The sequence below is a fragment of the Sinohyriopsis cumingii genome, chromosome 3, assembly GCF_028554795.1.
Source record: "Sinohyriopsis cumingii isolate HCF-2022 chromosome 3, ASM2855479v2, whole genome shotgun sequence".
Classification (NCBI taxonomy): domain Eukaryota; kingdom Metazoa; phylum Mollusca; class Bivalvia; order Unionida; family Unionidae; genus Sinohyriopsis; species Sinohyriopsis cumingii.
The window spans coordinates 92,894,277-92,913,980 of record NC_142963.1 but is presented as its reverse complement, the minus strand read 5'-3'; the positions used below and the strand labels follow the sequence as shown (position 1 = coordinate 92,913,980).

Below are 19,704 nucleotides of genomic sequence, written 5' to 3'. Positions count from 1 at the left end.
GCAGAGGTTGTGGTAGAGGAGGTTGCTGGGGTGGTGATTGAGCTGCTTGAAGATGGCCAGCAATATCAACTGGCAAAGTTTCGAGAGCTTTTTGAACCACCTCAGTTGCTGTAACAATTTTCTTTGTTGGTTTGACAATTGGTTTGAATGCCTGTTCTGTACCTTCTGCGAATTCCACCTGAGACTCCTGACGCACTTGTAATTTTTGTCTGACAGAATCATGGACTGGAATATATTTTTTAAATGCCTCTAGTTGCTCTCGAGCTAATCTAGCTGTGCAAGATTCCATTATTGATATAATAATGAATTAATTACACGCTACAGCAGCAGGGAGAGTACGACCAACAATTAGTGTCTGAAAGGTAAAAAAACACATAAATTTGAAAACATGTATGACAAAGATGCAGAAAATGAGCTAACCCAATTAGAGAAAATCTCAGTTAGAGACAGTTTGGTGTTATTGACCTTGTATTTTTCAATTATGTAGGAAGTTTTGTTTTTCATGAATAGACTCTTCTAAAAAGAGGTCTATTCTCCCTCCTTGCTGCTATTCAGAAAACGTTTTAGTGTTGCAGCTGATTTTCTCTATCTTTAGTTTTTCCAGTTCCTGTTCCTACTGGATAACCAGTCCATTGTTACTTACCTGGTACTTGTTAAATTTAAAGTTAAAATATACTTTTTGATTTTGGATAAAGGATGCTTTCATAACAGTAGTTCTTGAGGAAAAAGAAAAGAAGGAAGTTGTCATTTGCAATGAATAAAAGTAAAGACGTTCTGTTAAGGCATATTGGAATAATGTACATCACTGTCCCCAGTCCACTGAGTGATAGAGTGTTGGTGGTTTTGACATCACATTTCTTATAATTAAAAAAGTGTGAATGGCAGTGACTTACCTGTAAGAACAACAGAAAATGTAGAATACTGTCCCATCATGCATTAATTGTATTAGATGATGTAATGAGACTGGGTGATTCCCAAAATGTCAGATGTTAAAGAAAAATTCTTTGAATAAGTTAACAAACGACATGACAGTTTAAATTACCCAAGCAAAGAATATTAGCAAATAAATTCTTTCAACTCAAATGTTTCAGGTTAGTGATTATTCATTCGAAGGGTCCTCTAACATATTTCATAGTCTTTGGTGAACAGCAAACATGATGTCCTGTTACATCTCCAACCATTTAATGAATACAGTTTCCATGTATTGATCTTATTGTAATAAGTAAGATTGGTTCTTTGGTGTCTCAGTTATCACTATAATAAGTAAGATTGGTTCTTTGGTGTCTCAGTCATCACTATAATAAGTAAGATTGGTTCTTTGGTGTCTCAGTCATCACTATAATAAGTAAGATTGGTTCTTTGGTGTCTCAGTCATCACTATAATAAGTAAGATTGGTTCTTTGGTGTCTCAGTCATCACTATAATAAGATTGGTTCTTTGGTGTCTCAGTCATCACTGTAATAAGTAAGATTGGTTCTTTGGTGTCTGTTATCACACTTTCAGTAATGTTGAGAATATTGTATGACAGTGATGCTGTTGGTGACTTTCATGACATTGTTTTCTGGACACACACACCCCATTTTAATTTTTAACGAAAACTGTTACCTATGAGGAAATATCTCAATTTATGTGGAAATAAATTGCCCCATATCTGATATTTCCAAATTAATTAACAAGGGCAGGTATGACATTTTCTTTGACATAAGCTGTTAATGAAATCAGTACCTAGCTATTTTCTATCCATGGTTTGGGAACAAATCCTTAGTGTGATAGTAATTTGAGTTTTGGTTGTACAAAAGTTAGTGATTAAATAAAACTCAAATGTTTAAGTTGAATTCCTTTAAGCTAGATAAATAAGTCCAGAAATTTATATTTTATTTTTTATCAGGAAAAATCTAAAGTAAATAAGCTTGTTTGGGTTAAGATTAAGTTGTAGAACTTGTTCAAGAAATTTTGTGACCTCTGTGCACTGACTAAAGCAGATTAGTTGATGGAGTACATGGCTAGGGTTGTGAATGTAAACCCTAGTCCATCTTTGAATATTCATTACCACCAAATTCTCAGGGTATGAACAAATGGGCTATTGCTTGCATTTGCAAGACTTGAAACTGATGTATGTTTCCTCACCATCCTTAAAGTTGGCTTTTTCCTTCTGAGCATAATTCAGTTTGTACTTGTTAAACCATATCTGTTTAGTGTTGATATCTAGTTGCCCAAATTGCATTACATTTAAGTTGAAATGTCTTTTGTGAAAAGAAGAAAAAATTAAACATAATTAAAAATGAAAAGTTCTATGAGCCAGAGTCTTGGGTATGTGAAAAAGCTTGCCAGTAATTTCCCATATGTTGGTGGTTTTTCCTGGGGTTTTCCTGGGTTTTTCCTCCACCAGATATATTGGCTGCCTTGCATGCTCTATCATGTACTGAAAAATGGTGTTAAATCCACAACAAGAACATCACTACTTGTACTGGTAATTGAGTCATTGTTAAGGCTAAGGTATATTACTAAATTAACTAATCAACACATCATCAGACAGTAGAAATATATGATGTAACATAATACTACATTATAGAGGACATACACGTCATGTTTTCCAATGTTTTTGACTTTGCTCAGTATGGTGATACTGGTATATGGGTTTAATGTCATCACAGATCAGTATTTTATTGTCAAAGTATTTCAGAGATCAGCATTGGTATTATCTTTACTTAATACTTTTATTTTATCCAGGATTGAAATACCAGCAGGAAAATGAAGAGGAACTAAAAGATAAAATTGATTTTGCAAAACCAGTACCAATACATTATCCCCCAAAAGGTAAGATTTATGTGACGAAATAATGTCCAATTTTATATCCTGCTATACATATGGAGGGAGAATATATCCGTCTGTCATATCATGTCTGTCATTAATTAAGTTTACACTCAATAATTTGTGAGGGACTGAATTAAAGCAAATTTTACATTAGGCTTTTTATTCACTGCTCCAGTGGCCAAAGTAGTTAGAACAGCCACCTTGGATGGGGAAGGTCACAGGTTCAAACCCCAGCCAAGTCATACCAAAGACTCATAAATGGTACTAGCAGCTGCCTCACTTGGCACTCATCATTAAGAGGTTAGTGTTAGGACTGGTCAGCCTGGTGTCAGGATAATGTCACTGTGTGGGACAACATGCTACATGTCTGCAGCATGATGCCCTATTGCTAGACATCACAATAAACTGGCTCACAGCAGACTTTGTAGTGATTTGACTGAAATATTGTTCAAGTTACGTTAAAAATCCAAATCACACTCACACATATATTAGGCTTTATATTACAGTGGTCTGGGTGAAGTGTGATTTTCACCATTTTTCAAATTATATGTATGCCCCTATTTGACTTAAAAATATGCCATTTATTTAAATCGTTTTGGCATGGACATTTTTGTTTTATGGACACATTTCTAGCCGCTCTTGTAGTTTAAGTTTTTTTATGTCATAATTTATCTCTTGGTTCTAATTTTACCTAATTGATGAACAAAAATCTGTTGCATAAATGTGAAATATATTTTTATCTACTACAGTATAGTTCCATGGTATTGTAAATTTCTAAGTATACCATCGCACCTCATATAATTTGGGTATTTTCAGTGCATCAATGATATTGACTAATTTACTTTTTTCATTGCTGTTTGATTATTTTGTTTGATGTCACATGTAGGTCTTTGCTGATGCTGACAGCTGTGAAATTTCTTTTAGTTTTACATTTTTGTTCACCTCATTTTAAATGGTGACTTTTGGTTGGTTTTGTGAAGAAACAGATTCCATTATGCAGTGCAGCCTTCCTTTATATCAGTCAGTTGTGCAAGTATAAGGTGACTTTACATATAAAACTGCATTTTTTATGGTTCCCGTGATCCACACATTAGAGGGAGCACTGTAAAATTGGAATTCTAGCATCATATATTGGAATCAATATCTAAATGAGAGTAAATTTGCTGATGTACCTTAAGTAGACTTTTCAGGGTAAAAGTGACGGATCATTGCTATCTCACCTCTATCTATGTGGGTTCAAGTCTCGGGCTTGGCTAATATGGGTATGTGAGAAAGCTTGCTAATAGCTTCTCATGGGTCGGTGGTTCTTTCCAGGGTTTTTCTGGGTTCTTCTTCCACCATTCATACTGGCTGCCATGTAACGCCTATTTTGTGCTGAAAAATGGCGTTAAACCCCCACAACAACAACAGCAGGGTAAAAGTGTAATGATGGGATTTGAATGTGAGATAATATTGCTAAATAAATTCAAAAAATGTTAGCAAGGAAGAAATTTTAATGAATTTGGCAAGGAGCATACCTGCTTAAGTATTATCACATGACTGCATTGTTATTTATGTTAACATACCCATATCATAATTGTCATATTTCTAACAATGTCATATCACCTCATGCATTACAAATGATGTTATGTCATCCAGAGGAAAGTTGTAATGTTCAAGGTATCTGAATGTATTTTAAAGTAATTTTCATTATACTATTCTGTGGTTTAGTCAAATAAAATAAGTATATTTCGTCATGATATAAGCAGACTCTAACATTTTCACTCATTTCAGATGAAATTTATGAAACTCAAATAATTTCAACTTTTTGCTTGCCAAATATAGAAATTATTTGTCTCTTTTCATAAATTTAGTTTGAAATTACAGTTTAGTACTCATGTAATATCCTGAATGTATGCATCGAAAGTAATATAAACAGTTACAGATATGAGAATAATGATTATGTCAAAGAATTTCTTTTGAAAATGTTCACATTAAATTTGTTCCTGATCACTACTGCCTTTTGCTACTATTGAATGATGTCCAGGTATTCTGATTTACTCTAAGGCAAGTAATATAGTTAAGAATTCATGGAGTTTTGATACGAATTCTCTATATTTCAGTTGAAAGACCCAATCTAGGATGCAGGGTCTTGATGTTCCGCAATGTGTCACGTATTCTGCCTGGTTTAATGAAGGATGTCGTAGATTGGGTCCTGGAGACACGCATAAAGTCTGCTTCACTGTTGTACATGTTACTGCTGAATTCCGAGGAGTACATAACCCAGCACATGGAGATTTTGCTGTCAGGCATGTACAAGGCATGTGCAGATGAAGATCAGAGAGTCACTAATGATGTATGTAATGGTATCTTTTATGTAAATTTATCCTGACTTTTTCCTTCTTCGTTTGCAATTATTTTATGCCATTAACTGTGCACTGTCAGAATCAGGCAGTATTTCTCCATACTGCACTGTTTCTTACTGCACAACTTGTGTGTCAAAGAATAGTGTCATGTGTTAGGAACTCCTTTTGAATGTGAACAAAAAATGTATGCTCATGCAGCAGATGCCAGAGCTTTTGAATTATCAGATTTGTCAGTGGATGAACTTTAGCTGTTTGCTTCATTTGAAAGTAGAGATGATAAAGTTGACAATGTTGATTAGTTCATTGAGTGTTGAAAGATTCTTTCAACTAAGCAAAGAACTGAATGTGATATTCGTGATGTCATCAATAAATTTGAGATATGCAGTATTGAAAATACCATTATGATCATTTAAACACTTATTTAGGAGAACTGTTTTAACTATTTGCAGATTGAATGGTTCAGGCTAAACAAAATACCATAGTAAGTCCAAGGGCTATCCTGTCATCCCTCAGAGATGTCCCATTTTACAAGTCAGTCCAAGCACTAAATTAAAAAAAATATGCAACTGAAGGAGGCAGATTTTGTCAGAAAAGCAAGTGCCTCAGAGCCAGTAAGCCAGTATGACAAATAAGCCTTATTTCCATTGACAAAATGGGCTGTCACACTCCAGCTGCTTTGCACTTTTCCCCATTTTTCTTGTTTTTGAGAAAATGTTTGGAGTTATAGTACAAGTCATACATTACGTAAATAGCTGGGATCCCTCAAACAGAGAGAATGCAGTTGATATGGTATCAAAAATATGTCATCTATAGCTGGTAATAACAATGGCAATAGATATACTTACATTTTTGCATCTTGAATTTTCACAAGATATACATTCTAGGTTATTTCTGTTATTCAGAATGACATAGGTTACAGAAATTGATTCACAGCACAGAACTGCAAATTTAGACTATGATTCCAACACAAATCACATTCCAAAAGAAAATTTACTGCACTCCAAAACTAAATTAATCTGATATTCCTCAACAAACAATATTTAATCCTGCATCTTGTGTGTTTCAATTCATATTTTTCCCACCTTACGGTTCTAAACTGTAAATGACAGAATAGAAATGTGCTTGAATCAAGGCCACTGCCACATGTACATTGTTTGGAGTCGATCCAGCTAATAACTTGAATATATCACAACTAAAAATGCAGAATTTTGCAGGATCATTAGAAAAATAAAATTCCCCTCATTCCAGAGCAACTGGAAAAGTTGTTTTAAGTTGCAATCATTTACATTATGACTCTAAATTTCAGTTTTGAGCAAATGAGAGTAAGATTACTTTTTGTAACGAATGGCTCAGTGTGTGGTATGCTACCAAGATTAAAGGTCACAGGGTGGTGCTATGTGCACATGAATACTGTTACTTTTTATTTGTCAAACTAAGCTTTTGTATTTACTTTGGAACATAGCAGAAATTCAGTCTTAGGTAATGAGTATATAATAAAAGGTGGGAAAATATGAACTTGTTTTTTTTATTATAGCAATACTGTATTTCTGACATTGTGCAGTATAGCTCAGAAAAACTTGTTCATATTTTCCTTTACAAGAACCTATAAATACTACATCAACTTGTATTGTTTTCCTTGAAAAAATAGCATTTTAAGTAGTGAGACATATTTTTATGCCAAATGAATTGTGTATGAGAAACTCATGTTGGAGATCTGAACAGATTTTGAGACTTGCTTTATACAAATCATGTCATGCATGAGTACAGAAATTGCCCACAGTGCTTGTATACACTTATATATACATTAAGCTTATATTGAAAATCATGTTTCTTACAGAATCTGTTGCATAAAATTTGTAGAATCCCTTCTTCTAAAATTCTGGTGCCTTGTTTTAGATTCACAGTTCAAAATTTGGATTGTCTCTGTAGTATGTGAAACTGATGAAAACCTTATAATGGCCAGCAGTTGCAGTAACTTTGAAAAGCAACTGATCCTGTATATATTTAATTGGTCATGTTGTTTAAATTATTGTTGTTTTTTTTCCCTGGGCTTTAGTAAGTTATAAAGGTAAGTTAGTAATAATTACAAAAAAAAAACATTATAACATGGATCATAAAAACAATTTGTATTTAAATTTAAAACAGTGGTTCTTGCTGCATGATTTCAGAATATCACAAGTGACATATTTACCATTTCATGGAGTGATAAATTCAATATAATTAAACATATAAACAAGGAATATTCATAAGCTTAATGGTGGAAATTTGTCAGGGAGGTTGTTGTTTCACAAACTTGTCCTGAACAAATGCAGTCTGTGATTTGTGTTGACATTGTCTCATTTTTCTAGATGAAATCAAACATGACAAGGAAACCTTGTATAGTTTAGTTCATTGGTTGACAAATGTTCAATAAAAAGCTACATAAATTAATGTTGATTAATTTAAGGCCCCTTGTCATACATTAATAATTAAGGTATCATTGAAAGTATCCAAGAGAATAAATGCTTGGAACTCAATCAAGATTTTAACATACTTGGGACACTGTTAGGAATTTATGAAGTGAAGAAATTGGCTGGATAGAATAACTTTATTCAAGTATCAGTCTTTCCAGTCATGTAAAATGCAACAAACTGGACAAGTTTTTGGTGGATTGGGATGATTGTGATAAAACTAGGTTAATATTAAGGTCATGACACAAAGATGTATATAATATATAAATAAAGAAGTCACTATGCTCCATTGTCTTGTATAAGGTTTATTGGCTTTTCTGACATGCAGTTGAATACAGTCTGACAAAGTTTTATGAATACAACTTGTCTCACATTTTTCATTGGATCTTCAAGAAACTAGGTAAATGATCATCATTGAAGGATGTACACATCAACAAATTATTGCAATTTTTCTTAGAGTTATTGCCCTTTCTGGCTTGAAGCACAATGTAGTGTATGAAGAATCTGTTGAATTTTAATGGTCTTAGATTTCATTGGATTACCAAATTTTTTACCGATAATTACCATTTGTGAAGATGTAAATGTCAAGAAGTTACTGACCTCCAGTTTTTAGTTTCACTGTTTATAGACCAGGAAAACTATTGGGATGGCTTGTTGGTTGATTGTCTGTTATTGCTACTGCTTCTAAACTACTTGAAGGATTTAAGTAAAACTTCACACACATTCATCCCAAGATCTAGTTGGTCCATAATTAAAAGAGTGTCGCTACTCCTCTTGAATGGATGGTCATATCAACATGGGGTTTCCTTGAAGACTACTTATCATGCCTTGCTGGTCCTGAATCAGAAGTGTGCCAGTATCATTTCTAATATGGCCACTATGGCAGCCATTTTGAAAATCTTGTCACTACTTCTGATTGGAAGACTATTTGGGGCTTGGGTGGCAGAGAGGTGTAAGGCACTTGCCTTTACAGATCACTGACATCTCACCTCTATCTGCATGGGTTTGAGTCTTGGTTCAGTTAAATGTGGATACTTGATTAAGCTTGCTAGTTGCTTCCTGTGGTTTGTTGGTTTTTTTTCTGGTTTCTTCCCCCACCAAATATACTGGCTGCCAGAAGACTAGTTATAATATCTAGTTGGTCCTGAATGAAAATGATGCGGATCTGACCTCAGATATGATTGTCTCAACAAATATGCTGGAATTCTTGTCTCTAATTCCCCTGAATGGGCTGTATCAATATGGAGTTTTCAACCAAAGTCTTCTAATGGTGTCCAGTTTCCTAAATAAAAATGGTGCTGATCTTACATCCAATAGGCAGCAACAGTGGCTTATTTGAAAATCTTATTGCTTCGCAATATTAGGAATGGTTTGAACACTCAGCAATTAAAAAGAATAAATGGTCTTACCTTAAAATGCTGGAAATTCTTTTTGTGGCCAGAAGAGTGTCAGTCCCTTTGAGGGACTCTTGTTATTGGAATTATTACATTTTTTGTCTTGCAGCTAAATAAGGTGTATGACAAAGTCTGTGAATGCAACTAGCCCAGCAGTTTCTGATGTATCACTGTGAAACTTGGTGTATATTGTTGTCAGCATCTGAAGGTGTTCATGTCGACAAATCACAGTGTTCCTATAACTTTTGTCCAAGTTTTTAGTCTTTTTGACTTGGAGTTGGATTGTAGTGTATGACAGAATTTTGTGAATGTCAATAGTCTCATAAATTTCATTTCATCACCATGAAACTTTGTAACATGATATTGTCCTCCTCTAGAAATGCTTATATCAGCAAATCTCTGTGCTCTCATAATTTCTGTCAGAGTTAATTGCCCTAATTGCTGAATGTAATGTAAGACAGAATCTTGCAAACTCAGTGTGCCTTGAAATTTATTTTAATGAGTTACTTTGAAATTATGTTCCCATTGTTTTCATCATCAAAAGGTATGCATATTGCCACATGATTGTGCTCCCACATTATTTTGTACAGGTTATTGACCTTTTTTACTTGTAGCTGGGTGCAGTATACTGCCAGTTTTTTGCAAATGTAACTATTGCAATTTTTATTTGATTGCTTTGAAAATGTGTACATGATTGCTTTGAAAATGTGTACATAATATGGTCATTATCAGTAGATATGCATCTTGATCATTCTTTGTATACCCACACAATTTTCAGAGGGTTTATTCATTGTTTTGACTGTAGAATTATTTCCATTGTGGTGGTGGGGGTAGAGGTGGGACAGAATGCAGGAAAAGCATGGGTATAATTATGTGAGTCAATTGCACAATATTTTTCTAGTCAGTTTATAGCAAGTGCAGCTTCAGCTGTGCAAAGCACTACTTGTGAAGAAAATTTCCATTGTAATATGTATCATCTTCATAATGGACCAACTGAAAATCCTTCATTTTCAGTTTATTTTTTTACTTCCTCATGGTTTACTGCATATGAGTATTTAGACAGCAGATGGAAATTTCAGAACAGTAAAATTAAAGAAGGCAGTGAAGTAGAATTCTTCCTTATGACATCTTCGTAACATAAAATATTTGTTAAATATTCACTGAAGAAATAAATATTTCAATCAGACAATAGAAAACCACTCCATTTGCACAGGCAAAGAATGTGCAAATGCCTTTTTGTAAAGCCCATTTCCATTACATGACACAATATTGTTGTTATTGCTCCTACATAATTCTCCACAGTATGGAAAATATACCAGTCAGTAGACATAGGATTAATGGTGATCACTTTGGTATTCTTTTCTTATTACATTTACTAATCTTTAGGACATTAATGTGAACTTCCATTTGTGGTCACTGGATTTCAATTTGTTGTCATTTGTACCATAAAGAGTCATAGAACTTATGTTTTAAATAATTGTTTTTTCAGATACAGAAGGCAGCTGAGTTGATTGGTTACTTTGTTGAGCCAGAGGTCTGGTGCAAAATGATTATTTCCTACTTGAAGAGTTCCCAGTCATACACTGGACTTATGGTTCTTTCCCCTGTCATCTATGGCTCTGAGAGGACAAAACTGAGACCGTACTTACCCATGATCTGTGACGCCATCACACTGCCAGATATTTGCCACTCTTTACAGGTATATATATATATTAGGGTGGGTATTGAATTAAAAATTATATTGCAATATATTGATTTAAGGAAGAATTACAGATTACTGTCTATTTATTGAAATATAATGAATGCAAACTGCAAAAAAATTACTTAAAATTATTTAGTGACATAATTAAAATACAGTAGAGAAAATGAATAAAATGCACTACAGTAGTTGCAGTCTAACACAGAAATAGAGTTACAATTTAAGTCTTTTGTCTGAATGGTTCACAGTTTGTGGTTTACTATTTGAAAAACATAAAATGTATAAAACTGCAGGTGGGTCTTTTCATTGTCACTTTACCCAGTGTAGTTCAAACTGAACTGCCTTGAAAATCACATGATGGAACTTACATCGTATTTTTTTTAAAGAAGATTAGAGCATCAACATTATTTGGTTTTAGGGCTGAACATTGTGCATTTACTATGTCTCCAGCAGTGGAGAACACCCTCTCAGAAGGGACACTTGTTGCTGGGATGCACAATAAGGATTTAGCAAGCTTACCTAATCTAGGAAATCTTTGCTCATGATTTTTCCACCATGAAAGAGGATTTTAAGTCAAGTGAATTGGCAGAAACACTCTATGGTTCTTAAGCTCTTCATCTAGTTCTTCCATTTTTGTTTTTGAAGTCTCAACACCAGTTATGTAGACATCACCAAGAAGTTCTTGCATGCCAGAACAACAGGTACCTTTATCTATCATCACTCTGACCAATGTCTGACTTGAGCTTCTTGCAAACTGGTTGAGTATCCTTAGCAGCAGAATTGGCAGACACACATAACTGCTCGGTTAGCTGTAGTAAAGGTGGCAGTTCTGGCTGCCCAGTATCACCCACAGGTGAGTGATCAGTGTCATGTTCAGCCTTCACTCTAACAATGATTTCTGATGCATTCTGCAAAATTTTGGTAAAGATTTCATTCCTTCATGCATTGCTGAGGAAAGGTAAGGCTTTAAAACGTGGATCCAAGGCAGCAGCAATGGTAGTTTCTTCTTGATGAGTGTATCTATCCTGAAGATCATCAACCACAGCCCTTTTCGTCTGAGCTATTACTGGAGAGTCCTCATTGCTATGTTGGAAAATGCTGTCAATAAGGTTGCGAAGGAGAGGCATGATAACAGAAATGGTTGGAACTGACTTGGCACAAAGGGTGGTTGTCACCACTTTAAGAAGTTTTAGTGCGCATGTCAGCTATAAGCTTATGATCCAGTAGACCCAACAATTCAGCCTGGCTTCTCAGTTTAGCTGCTGTAGTTGTGCTTCGGTGGAAGAACCCAACTATTTGACAAATCCTGCTGAGGAGAATTTCGATGTGTCTGATCTTGAGACACTTTTGTGCATCTAAATTAATTATATGTGCATAACACTTGATGTGAAAGTTGCATCCTAAAAGAGTACCTGCCTTGTTCATGTTTGATGCATTGTCTGATACAATAGGTGATATGGGGATAGACTGTATTTCCCATTCTCTGAGGGCCTCATGAACCACAGCAGCTATATTCTGACCTGTGTGTCCTTCTTACATGGGCCGCGTTTGAAGAACATAGTTTATCAGCTTCCAATTTTTATCAATGTGAGTTGACGTGATTGTCAGATATGATTCATTTGACCTCGACGTCCAACTATCTGTTGTCAAAGCAACCTTCTCAGCATTTCGTAGGTCTTCTGATACCAGTACCTTGACTTGAGCATATTTTTGAGGAATGATCACCTCTGCAAACTGCTTTCTATCTGGAACATATATATCAGGGGTCAAGGGTATGTAAAAGGTCTCTAAACTCTGGCGAATCCACTATTCAGTATGGACACATATCCTTTATTATAAATATGCACACTTTGTCAGTTATATATAAGGCACAAGAAGAATGCAAGGGGTATTTTGCACCAATGAGCCCTGGTATGGTTCTCTGGATTGGCTGCGATGTTTTAGCTTTAGAAAGATCGGAAGTGTCTTCACATGACAAACTGCATTAGCAGGGATCAGTGTAATTATCACATTTCCCGGGATGGTTCTTGTTCATGTGGTACACTAGATTAGTATTTCTGCCAGAAAACTTAACATGAGCATCACATAGTCAGTACACAGCAATTGCCTCATCAATTTTCCCATTCCTTTTACTCTTTCTTAATGCAAAATGATTCCATATGGCAGACTGCACTTTTAAATTTTGCACCAGGTCATACTCAGCCATACTTGAAATACGTGTAGCTGAAGGTCAGTGTCAGTTAGTCAGCAATGTCAGCAAGGTGCTTATTTGTTGACAAAGATAAGTTACAGCTTAAAAAGGATGAAGATTCACAGACATGTAACTTCTGATTACCCATGCTGCATCTGCTCAGGAAATAGAAATGTTACTGAAGCTGATTACCAGAGGTAAAGGTATGGAATTCAATAGGTCAGTGTCAGTCAGAAACTATTATAAGTTGTGAAATATGGCTAATATTAATTTATAATAATAATGTGTTCATTTGCTGCTTCTTATCAAAATATATTTCAATATTGCACCATATCGATATAAGAAAGCTATGTCGAAATTATTGTATTGTTGGTTTAATACCACAATATACTGGTATTTGATATTATCATGCACCCCGAATATATATATATATATATATATATATATATATATATATATATATATATATATATATATATATATATATATATATATATGTTATCTTCACAAAGGATTTCCTCTTCTTTCAACATTCACAAATACTAGAGTCTTGCATTAATGATACCAGTGTCCAAGACACACAAAAAGGAAGAATGAAAAACAAATGAAAGAAATATTCTGAATTATTGTCAACACATTAAATTTTAATCTGGTCTAGCAGAAGTTACCTGGTTATATATTTATATTGGTCAAACTTGGTCTTTTATTTATTTTTCACTGTCATGCCAGTGTTCAGAATATAGATGTAGGCATTTTTGAATTGGCAATCACTTCTTGCTTACATTACATTCTTGTCTTACATTATGTTTTGCAGAAAGTTGTAACAGATAATATATGCTTTTACTCTTACAGCAGTTACTGTATATACTTGCTTACAGGTTGGATCCAACTGCAAACAGAATAGACCCTGATCTGCCATCACATAATGTGCTAGCAGATCAGGTTCTGTATTCTTTGTTTTACTGACTACTCCAAACAGACTGCATAGACCTAGATCTGGTGGCACATTATGTGACAGCAGATCTGGGTCTGTGCATTTTGCACTTGGACTCATCAAATACAATGTAAGCTCTGTTGATACTGTTTAAATTTGTATTGATTGTTGAAGAATTAAATATATATCAGATATATAAATCATAATGGTATGATTAGCATGTGGTCCAATTTTTTGTATAAGATCTATTTATTCATAATTTCAGCCCAAGATGCAGATTAACCTACTGTCCTGTGTGGAATCACTGATCACTGTAGCCCAGGAAGACTTAGTTGATACTAGTCAGTATTTGTTCAATCTTCTCCACACAATCCTAGCTATTCAGCAAGGGGAAGTTATCAAGGAAAAGGTAAAAGAGTGTGTATATGTGTGTCTGTCTTTGTGTGTGTGTGTGTGTTTGTGTGTGTGCATGGCAACAAGTAGTATTGAGACCAATAAAGTTTTGTTTGAAGTTAAATTGTTAAAAGGATATGCTGTTAAATATGTAATCTTTATCTAGTGTCAGTAACAAGCACAGGTATTCCAGTCTTTTTGCACTTTTAGTGGATGTATAATGTATGTTTTCTTAAGAAGTAAGTTACCTATGGAACATACTGCTGAAAATCAGACAATTTTAGTGAGCATAAAGGCTTTGCAAATTTTTTTGAGGGAAGCAAATTCACAAAAAAATATTTATCACCAAACAATATGTGAAACAGTATTAAAGAGAGCTTATGATAAAATATTGAAGAGTTCTTATTTGCAAAAATTGTGTCATGTATATACGGAATTTACAACGTTGTGAAAAATTTCATGATGATAACATCTTGTGATGTACAGTATGTTATGAAAGTAATGGAAACAAAATTTATACTGATGTAACTCTATATCATTCTTACCTAGCTTTAAATCATTCTGGTGTTCAAGGTTTAATTTGTACAGTTGTTCCAAAACCTGTTAGCAGTATTCATAAAGAATTTAACTCTCAGTTGCATTTTTTGTCTAATTAGGTTACTAACAACAATAAATATATCCCCCATCTAGCCATCTACATGTGTGTGCATATGCATGCATGTACATTTGTATGCATGCATTTGTTTTTCTGTCTATCCATCCATGTCAGTATCTTTTAAATGGTGATTCTGTTTAATTGAATAATCTTGCCAAGCCAAAAACAACTGACACTAGCCATGTCTTAATAAAAATTCTAATGGCAAACATTTTTAGCTTTAAATGTAGAATGCTGAAATATTTATTGACTGATATTCTTATATATATATATATATATATATATATATATATATATATATATATATATATATATATGTGCTGAAAGTGCTTTATCCTTTACTATGTGCTGTTTGTCCATAGGCCTACAAAATGCTTGATGAGTTGGCTTTAACCTTGAAGTTTGGAAGTAAGCAGGAGCTGTACAGGACTTACACTAGGCCTCTGCTGGACAGTTTCCAGGACACATACACTATGTGGAACACATACTCCGTGGAAAGACTGATCATGGACACACTACTTCAGGAAGCTGGTTAGTTTATTGTAGTTAATTTTCACTTAGTTGCCTCTATATGTGGCATTTATCAGTGATTAATTTGATTGTTTAGACTCACAAAATGAAATATGTTAAGAAATTTGAGGATATACTTTTCTTGTGGTGGTACAGTACCCGATTATAATACTTTTGGAACATCCCGTGCTAAGAAAGACATCCATCACATCTTTTGCCTTGTTCTAGCAACAAAACTTAAAAAGTTATTTGCTCGCCAAGACAGAAGTCAGACAAGAGTGATCTTCCTATTCAGACTGAAAGATCAGTATCAAGTCTTATCAGTTGTCATTTACTATTTCCACTTATGCCTTGTAAGCCTACTCTTTCACAAAGCCTCACAAATACCACCCACTTGTTTTTTTTTATATTAGTTTCAGTGATTCTTTGATATTTTATTACCTTGGGAAAGTATGCTATTCTTTTTTTTTTTGTATCCTCTTGCATTTCAGTTCTCTAACTTTTTTCACTGTACAATAAATTAATCAGCGCCATCTTCACTGCTTGTTCAGTGGTTTATAGTACTTACAGTTCATCTCAGTACTCGACCTGTTTTATGTTATATCATGAAAATGATCATTTATTCTAATTAAAATGGTCATTTCAATTATATCTCCATCATTTGTCTTAATATATCACCCACTTCACTATATGCCCAGCAAAACAATTTCACCTGTATATTCCATTGTTTTGCTTTCTCTTATTAGTGGCACTCTAAAGATATTTAATAGTTCTGACAGAGTGACAGGTGTAAGGTGAAGATGTTTGCATTTGCAACATATACAGTGTAGAGAATGTTGGCATACCTTTCTGCTTCTTTCATTTACTGTGGCTGAAATTTCTTGACATACTTGTGGAAAATGTGCATGAGCTATAAGCATGCAGCTGACCTAAATGACTGCTATAATGTGCTAGAAAAATAAAGCCTGAATTGGTCCATAGGACACCAACTTCAGCAGTTATTAAAACAGAGAAAATTAACCTTGCCAGAGTAGGTAATACCAGCTTCCAAAAATGCAATGAATGAATCATCAGATCTATAAAAAGTATAAAAATATAGTTATCAGCTCTTTTTTTTCTACAATTTGCCTCTGATGTCCTGGATGTGAAAATGGCCAAGTGGAGCTAGCAGTTTTGTGGATAGGTACAAATCTGAAGTAAGGTCAAGCTGTATACTCAATAAACCAAATTACACTTATCAATCATCCACCAAAATAAAGGGAATTAAATGTTCTTTTAACATTATACCCAAGATATACAATTTCTGTTTTAAATAGCCATGATAACCAGCTGGACCAGTCATGAACATTCCATCATCACTTGCAGACCCAGGTACTTGCTTTGGTTATCATTCCAGTTATATAGCCAGTAAGAACATTTGCTGCAGATGTCAACCAGACATGGACTAGGGGATAGCCAGGATAACTTGAATGTCTTGCTTCCACTAGCATGACTTGTATGTGATTCTATTTTCCTGGTATATCCAGTCCTTGCTTCAAGACACAAACTATGTCCATTGTGTCATTTCCAGATTTGGTTCTTTATTCTTTGTTTCATAGCTGCTGTCCTCATTAAACCACTTATTCAGAGACATCTCAAGGACCCATTCTGGGCTTTGAAGTTGTACGTCAAGTGAAACAAGCCAGTCAGGAGAGGGAATTTTGCTTGATCTTAAGAAGTAAGGAACAATACTAACACTCAGGCACATTTGCCATTGATACATTTACTTATCCACTTGGCCTTCATGGAACCTATATGTGTATGAGGTCCTGGCATTTATCACTAGAATAGCATTCAAGTTCAGTAGAATTTATGCTTGAACCAAGACACGGTGTTATAGCCTTGCGGGGACACAAATAATGTAACTCCATAACTAGGATTTCCTTGTCTTGGTACAAACACAGAGACATAGATTTTTTTCTCACCCAGTATACACTACATGGAAATCTTCTTGTGGAATAGTGTGTGGACTGATGAATAAACCACTCTGGTTTTTAAGTGCAGGAGTTTTCATTTGCAATTCCATTATAATTTTTATATTCAACATGGACTGATGGTGGGTGTTTGACAAAGAAGAAACCTGTTTGACATAACACATTTCAATTTTTTGCTGGCTTTGTAGTTACTTTTGAGAGAGTTTGGATTTGTGTAGCCAGTGATGTGTATTGCCTGCATGACTGGAGCTCTATCAGATAGTTTGACTTGTGTGTGTTTGTGTGTGTGTCAAAATGTTTTGTATGATATGTTATCAAAAGTTGTAGAGACTGCTTTATGAGTGAATTTGTTTTTGCTTGATATGTTTTTTATGTTGCTCTTATTGGACTTAATAACAACTCTATCAGGCCCAGCAGAAGACAATAATGGTTTCGTCTTTTAAAATTAGTTCCAGCATGTGTACACCATGACTGAGCTGAACAGACTGAAAAGCAGACTGATATAGGAAAAGTAAGGTTAGCAAAACAGTTAGATTTCTCTGTTGCATGGGTGAGAATAATTGCTGTCTGACATATCCAAGCAAGATGATGGAAGTTCAGAAATGTTTCATCCTAGAATGCTCAGCTTGACCTGGTGGGGCCTATGTCTGTAGTGCATTAGGATTTGTGGAGCCAGCATTTTTCTCTTCATTATGCCCATGCATTGACCTTGTGATAACCCTAAGCCATATCTCACTAGAGGTTTGCACCTGTTTCTTCATCAAATAGATTACCTAATCATAATATCTTAGGAGAACTGCTACTAGTACCATTCCAATCCACCCCTCCCAGATTAAAACTTTTTAGCTAAAAAGCTAAAAGTTAGGTTCCGTCTTTGGTGGCAGTTAGAGTGATCTCCCTTGATACCTGGATTGGCATCAAAATCTGTGAAATTACAACTTTCACTTGTGCAGAGTGGTACTCTCTCTGTTGGCAGAGAGGCCTTACAAAATCAACAGCATATAAGAAGTTTTATACCTTTAAAGACATTGGCGGAGTTTCATCTTTGAAGTAGAAAACTCATTTAATGTTGCTGTATAATTTCCACTATGTCCAGATACATACAGGTAAGTTAGATTTTGATACTATCTTACTGTCTAGTTCATAGTTATATATGTGATGCTTTACAGATGTTACTTATATAGAAATGTCAGTGACACCAGGAAGGAGGTATTATTGGCAGGAAAGCAGTAAAATAATTAATGCATCATGCTGATAATGAATGAGTTCTTTTTTATCATTTGCCTATTAGAGTTAATTGCTCCATTGTTTTTGTTTTGATTTTTTTAAAAAAATAAATAATACAAAAAGACGAAATTGTAATTGATTTATTTACTGAGGAAATTACATTTAATTAACAGTTGACTTATTGCCACTTGTCAATCATGTTGATAAATTAACCCATCAGTGAGCATGAATTAGACACACCTCCAGGCATTGCTTACATCTGCCATTTTCCTCCAACAAGCTGCTTATGCCAATAATGAATTGATTATGATAAGTATGTACAATTTTTTTGCAATGATTTGTTGATTTCTTGATTGATAAAGGTAAAAAGAAATCAGTGTGAGCCTTGTAATTCTGATTGTCTAAATGGAGGAATTAGATTTATTCCATCCCCAAAACATACAGAACTTGGATGGATAAAGACTTTTATGTGGTCGCATGTACCATCAGCTTAATATGGAAACAACTGATGGCAATTACAACATGTTTGTTTGCATAAAAGTATGTTGAAAAGCATGTCCCGTTGATGGCTTGAAGGGAAAAAAAGAATTGACTTTAAAAATATATGTAAAAATAAAGGTTTCTAGAATATATGTGGAGAATCCCCCAACTTTCGGGCTTTGATGTATATTATTTTTATTGTCCAGGAAGCACTGAACCCCAGACTGCATTATTTTAAAGTTTGAAAATGTACACTTTAATGTTGGCTTGTCCCATAAACAATGACTTATCGTCTCGATCTTTCAGACACTTGAGTGACTCTTTACTTTGTCATTGGGCTGAAGGAGGGGTGGGGATACAAAAATGCAATAACAAAGAAATACAAAAACAGTGGTTTCAGATAATTATCGTCCCATATATTAAGCTTGCATTTAGATGCTACATTGACAGACATCATTGATTAAAATTCCATCTGATGAAAACAGTAGAACTTTAAAATTATTATATTTCACAGTATACTTCTAAACAGTAATTATTTACAATTTTGTTATTAATTTTTAATTCATTTACTTGCAAGGCAGCATGAACATAAGCCAGATAAAATTAATAAGGATAAGATTATATACTAAATACATTAGC

At 34.4% G+C, this 19,704-nt stretch overlaps 1 protein-coding gene across 1 annotated transcript in view; it reads left to right on the top strand.

Annotated features, from left to right (window-relative positions):
• LOC149803288 (dynein axonemal assembly factor 5-like) overlaps positions 1–19,704 on the top strand; it is a 58,276-nt gene that overhangs the window by 23,781 nt on the left and 14,791 nt on the right. The window contains exons 3-7 of the mRNA XM_089952977.1: positions 2,731–2,817; positions 4,917–5,149; positions 10,493–10,702; positions 14,093–14,236; positions 15,238–15,406. Coding sequence (XP_089809103.1) covers positions 2,731–2,817; positions 4,917–5,149; positions 10,493–10,702; positions 14,093–14,236; positions 15,238–15,406 — 843 coding nt within the window. The remainder of the gene's footprint in view (positions 1–2,730; positions 2,818–4,916; positions 5,150–10,492; positions 10,703–14,092; positions 14,237–15,237; positions 15,407–19,704) is intronic.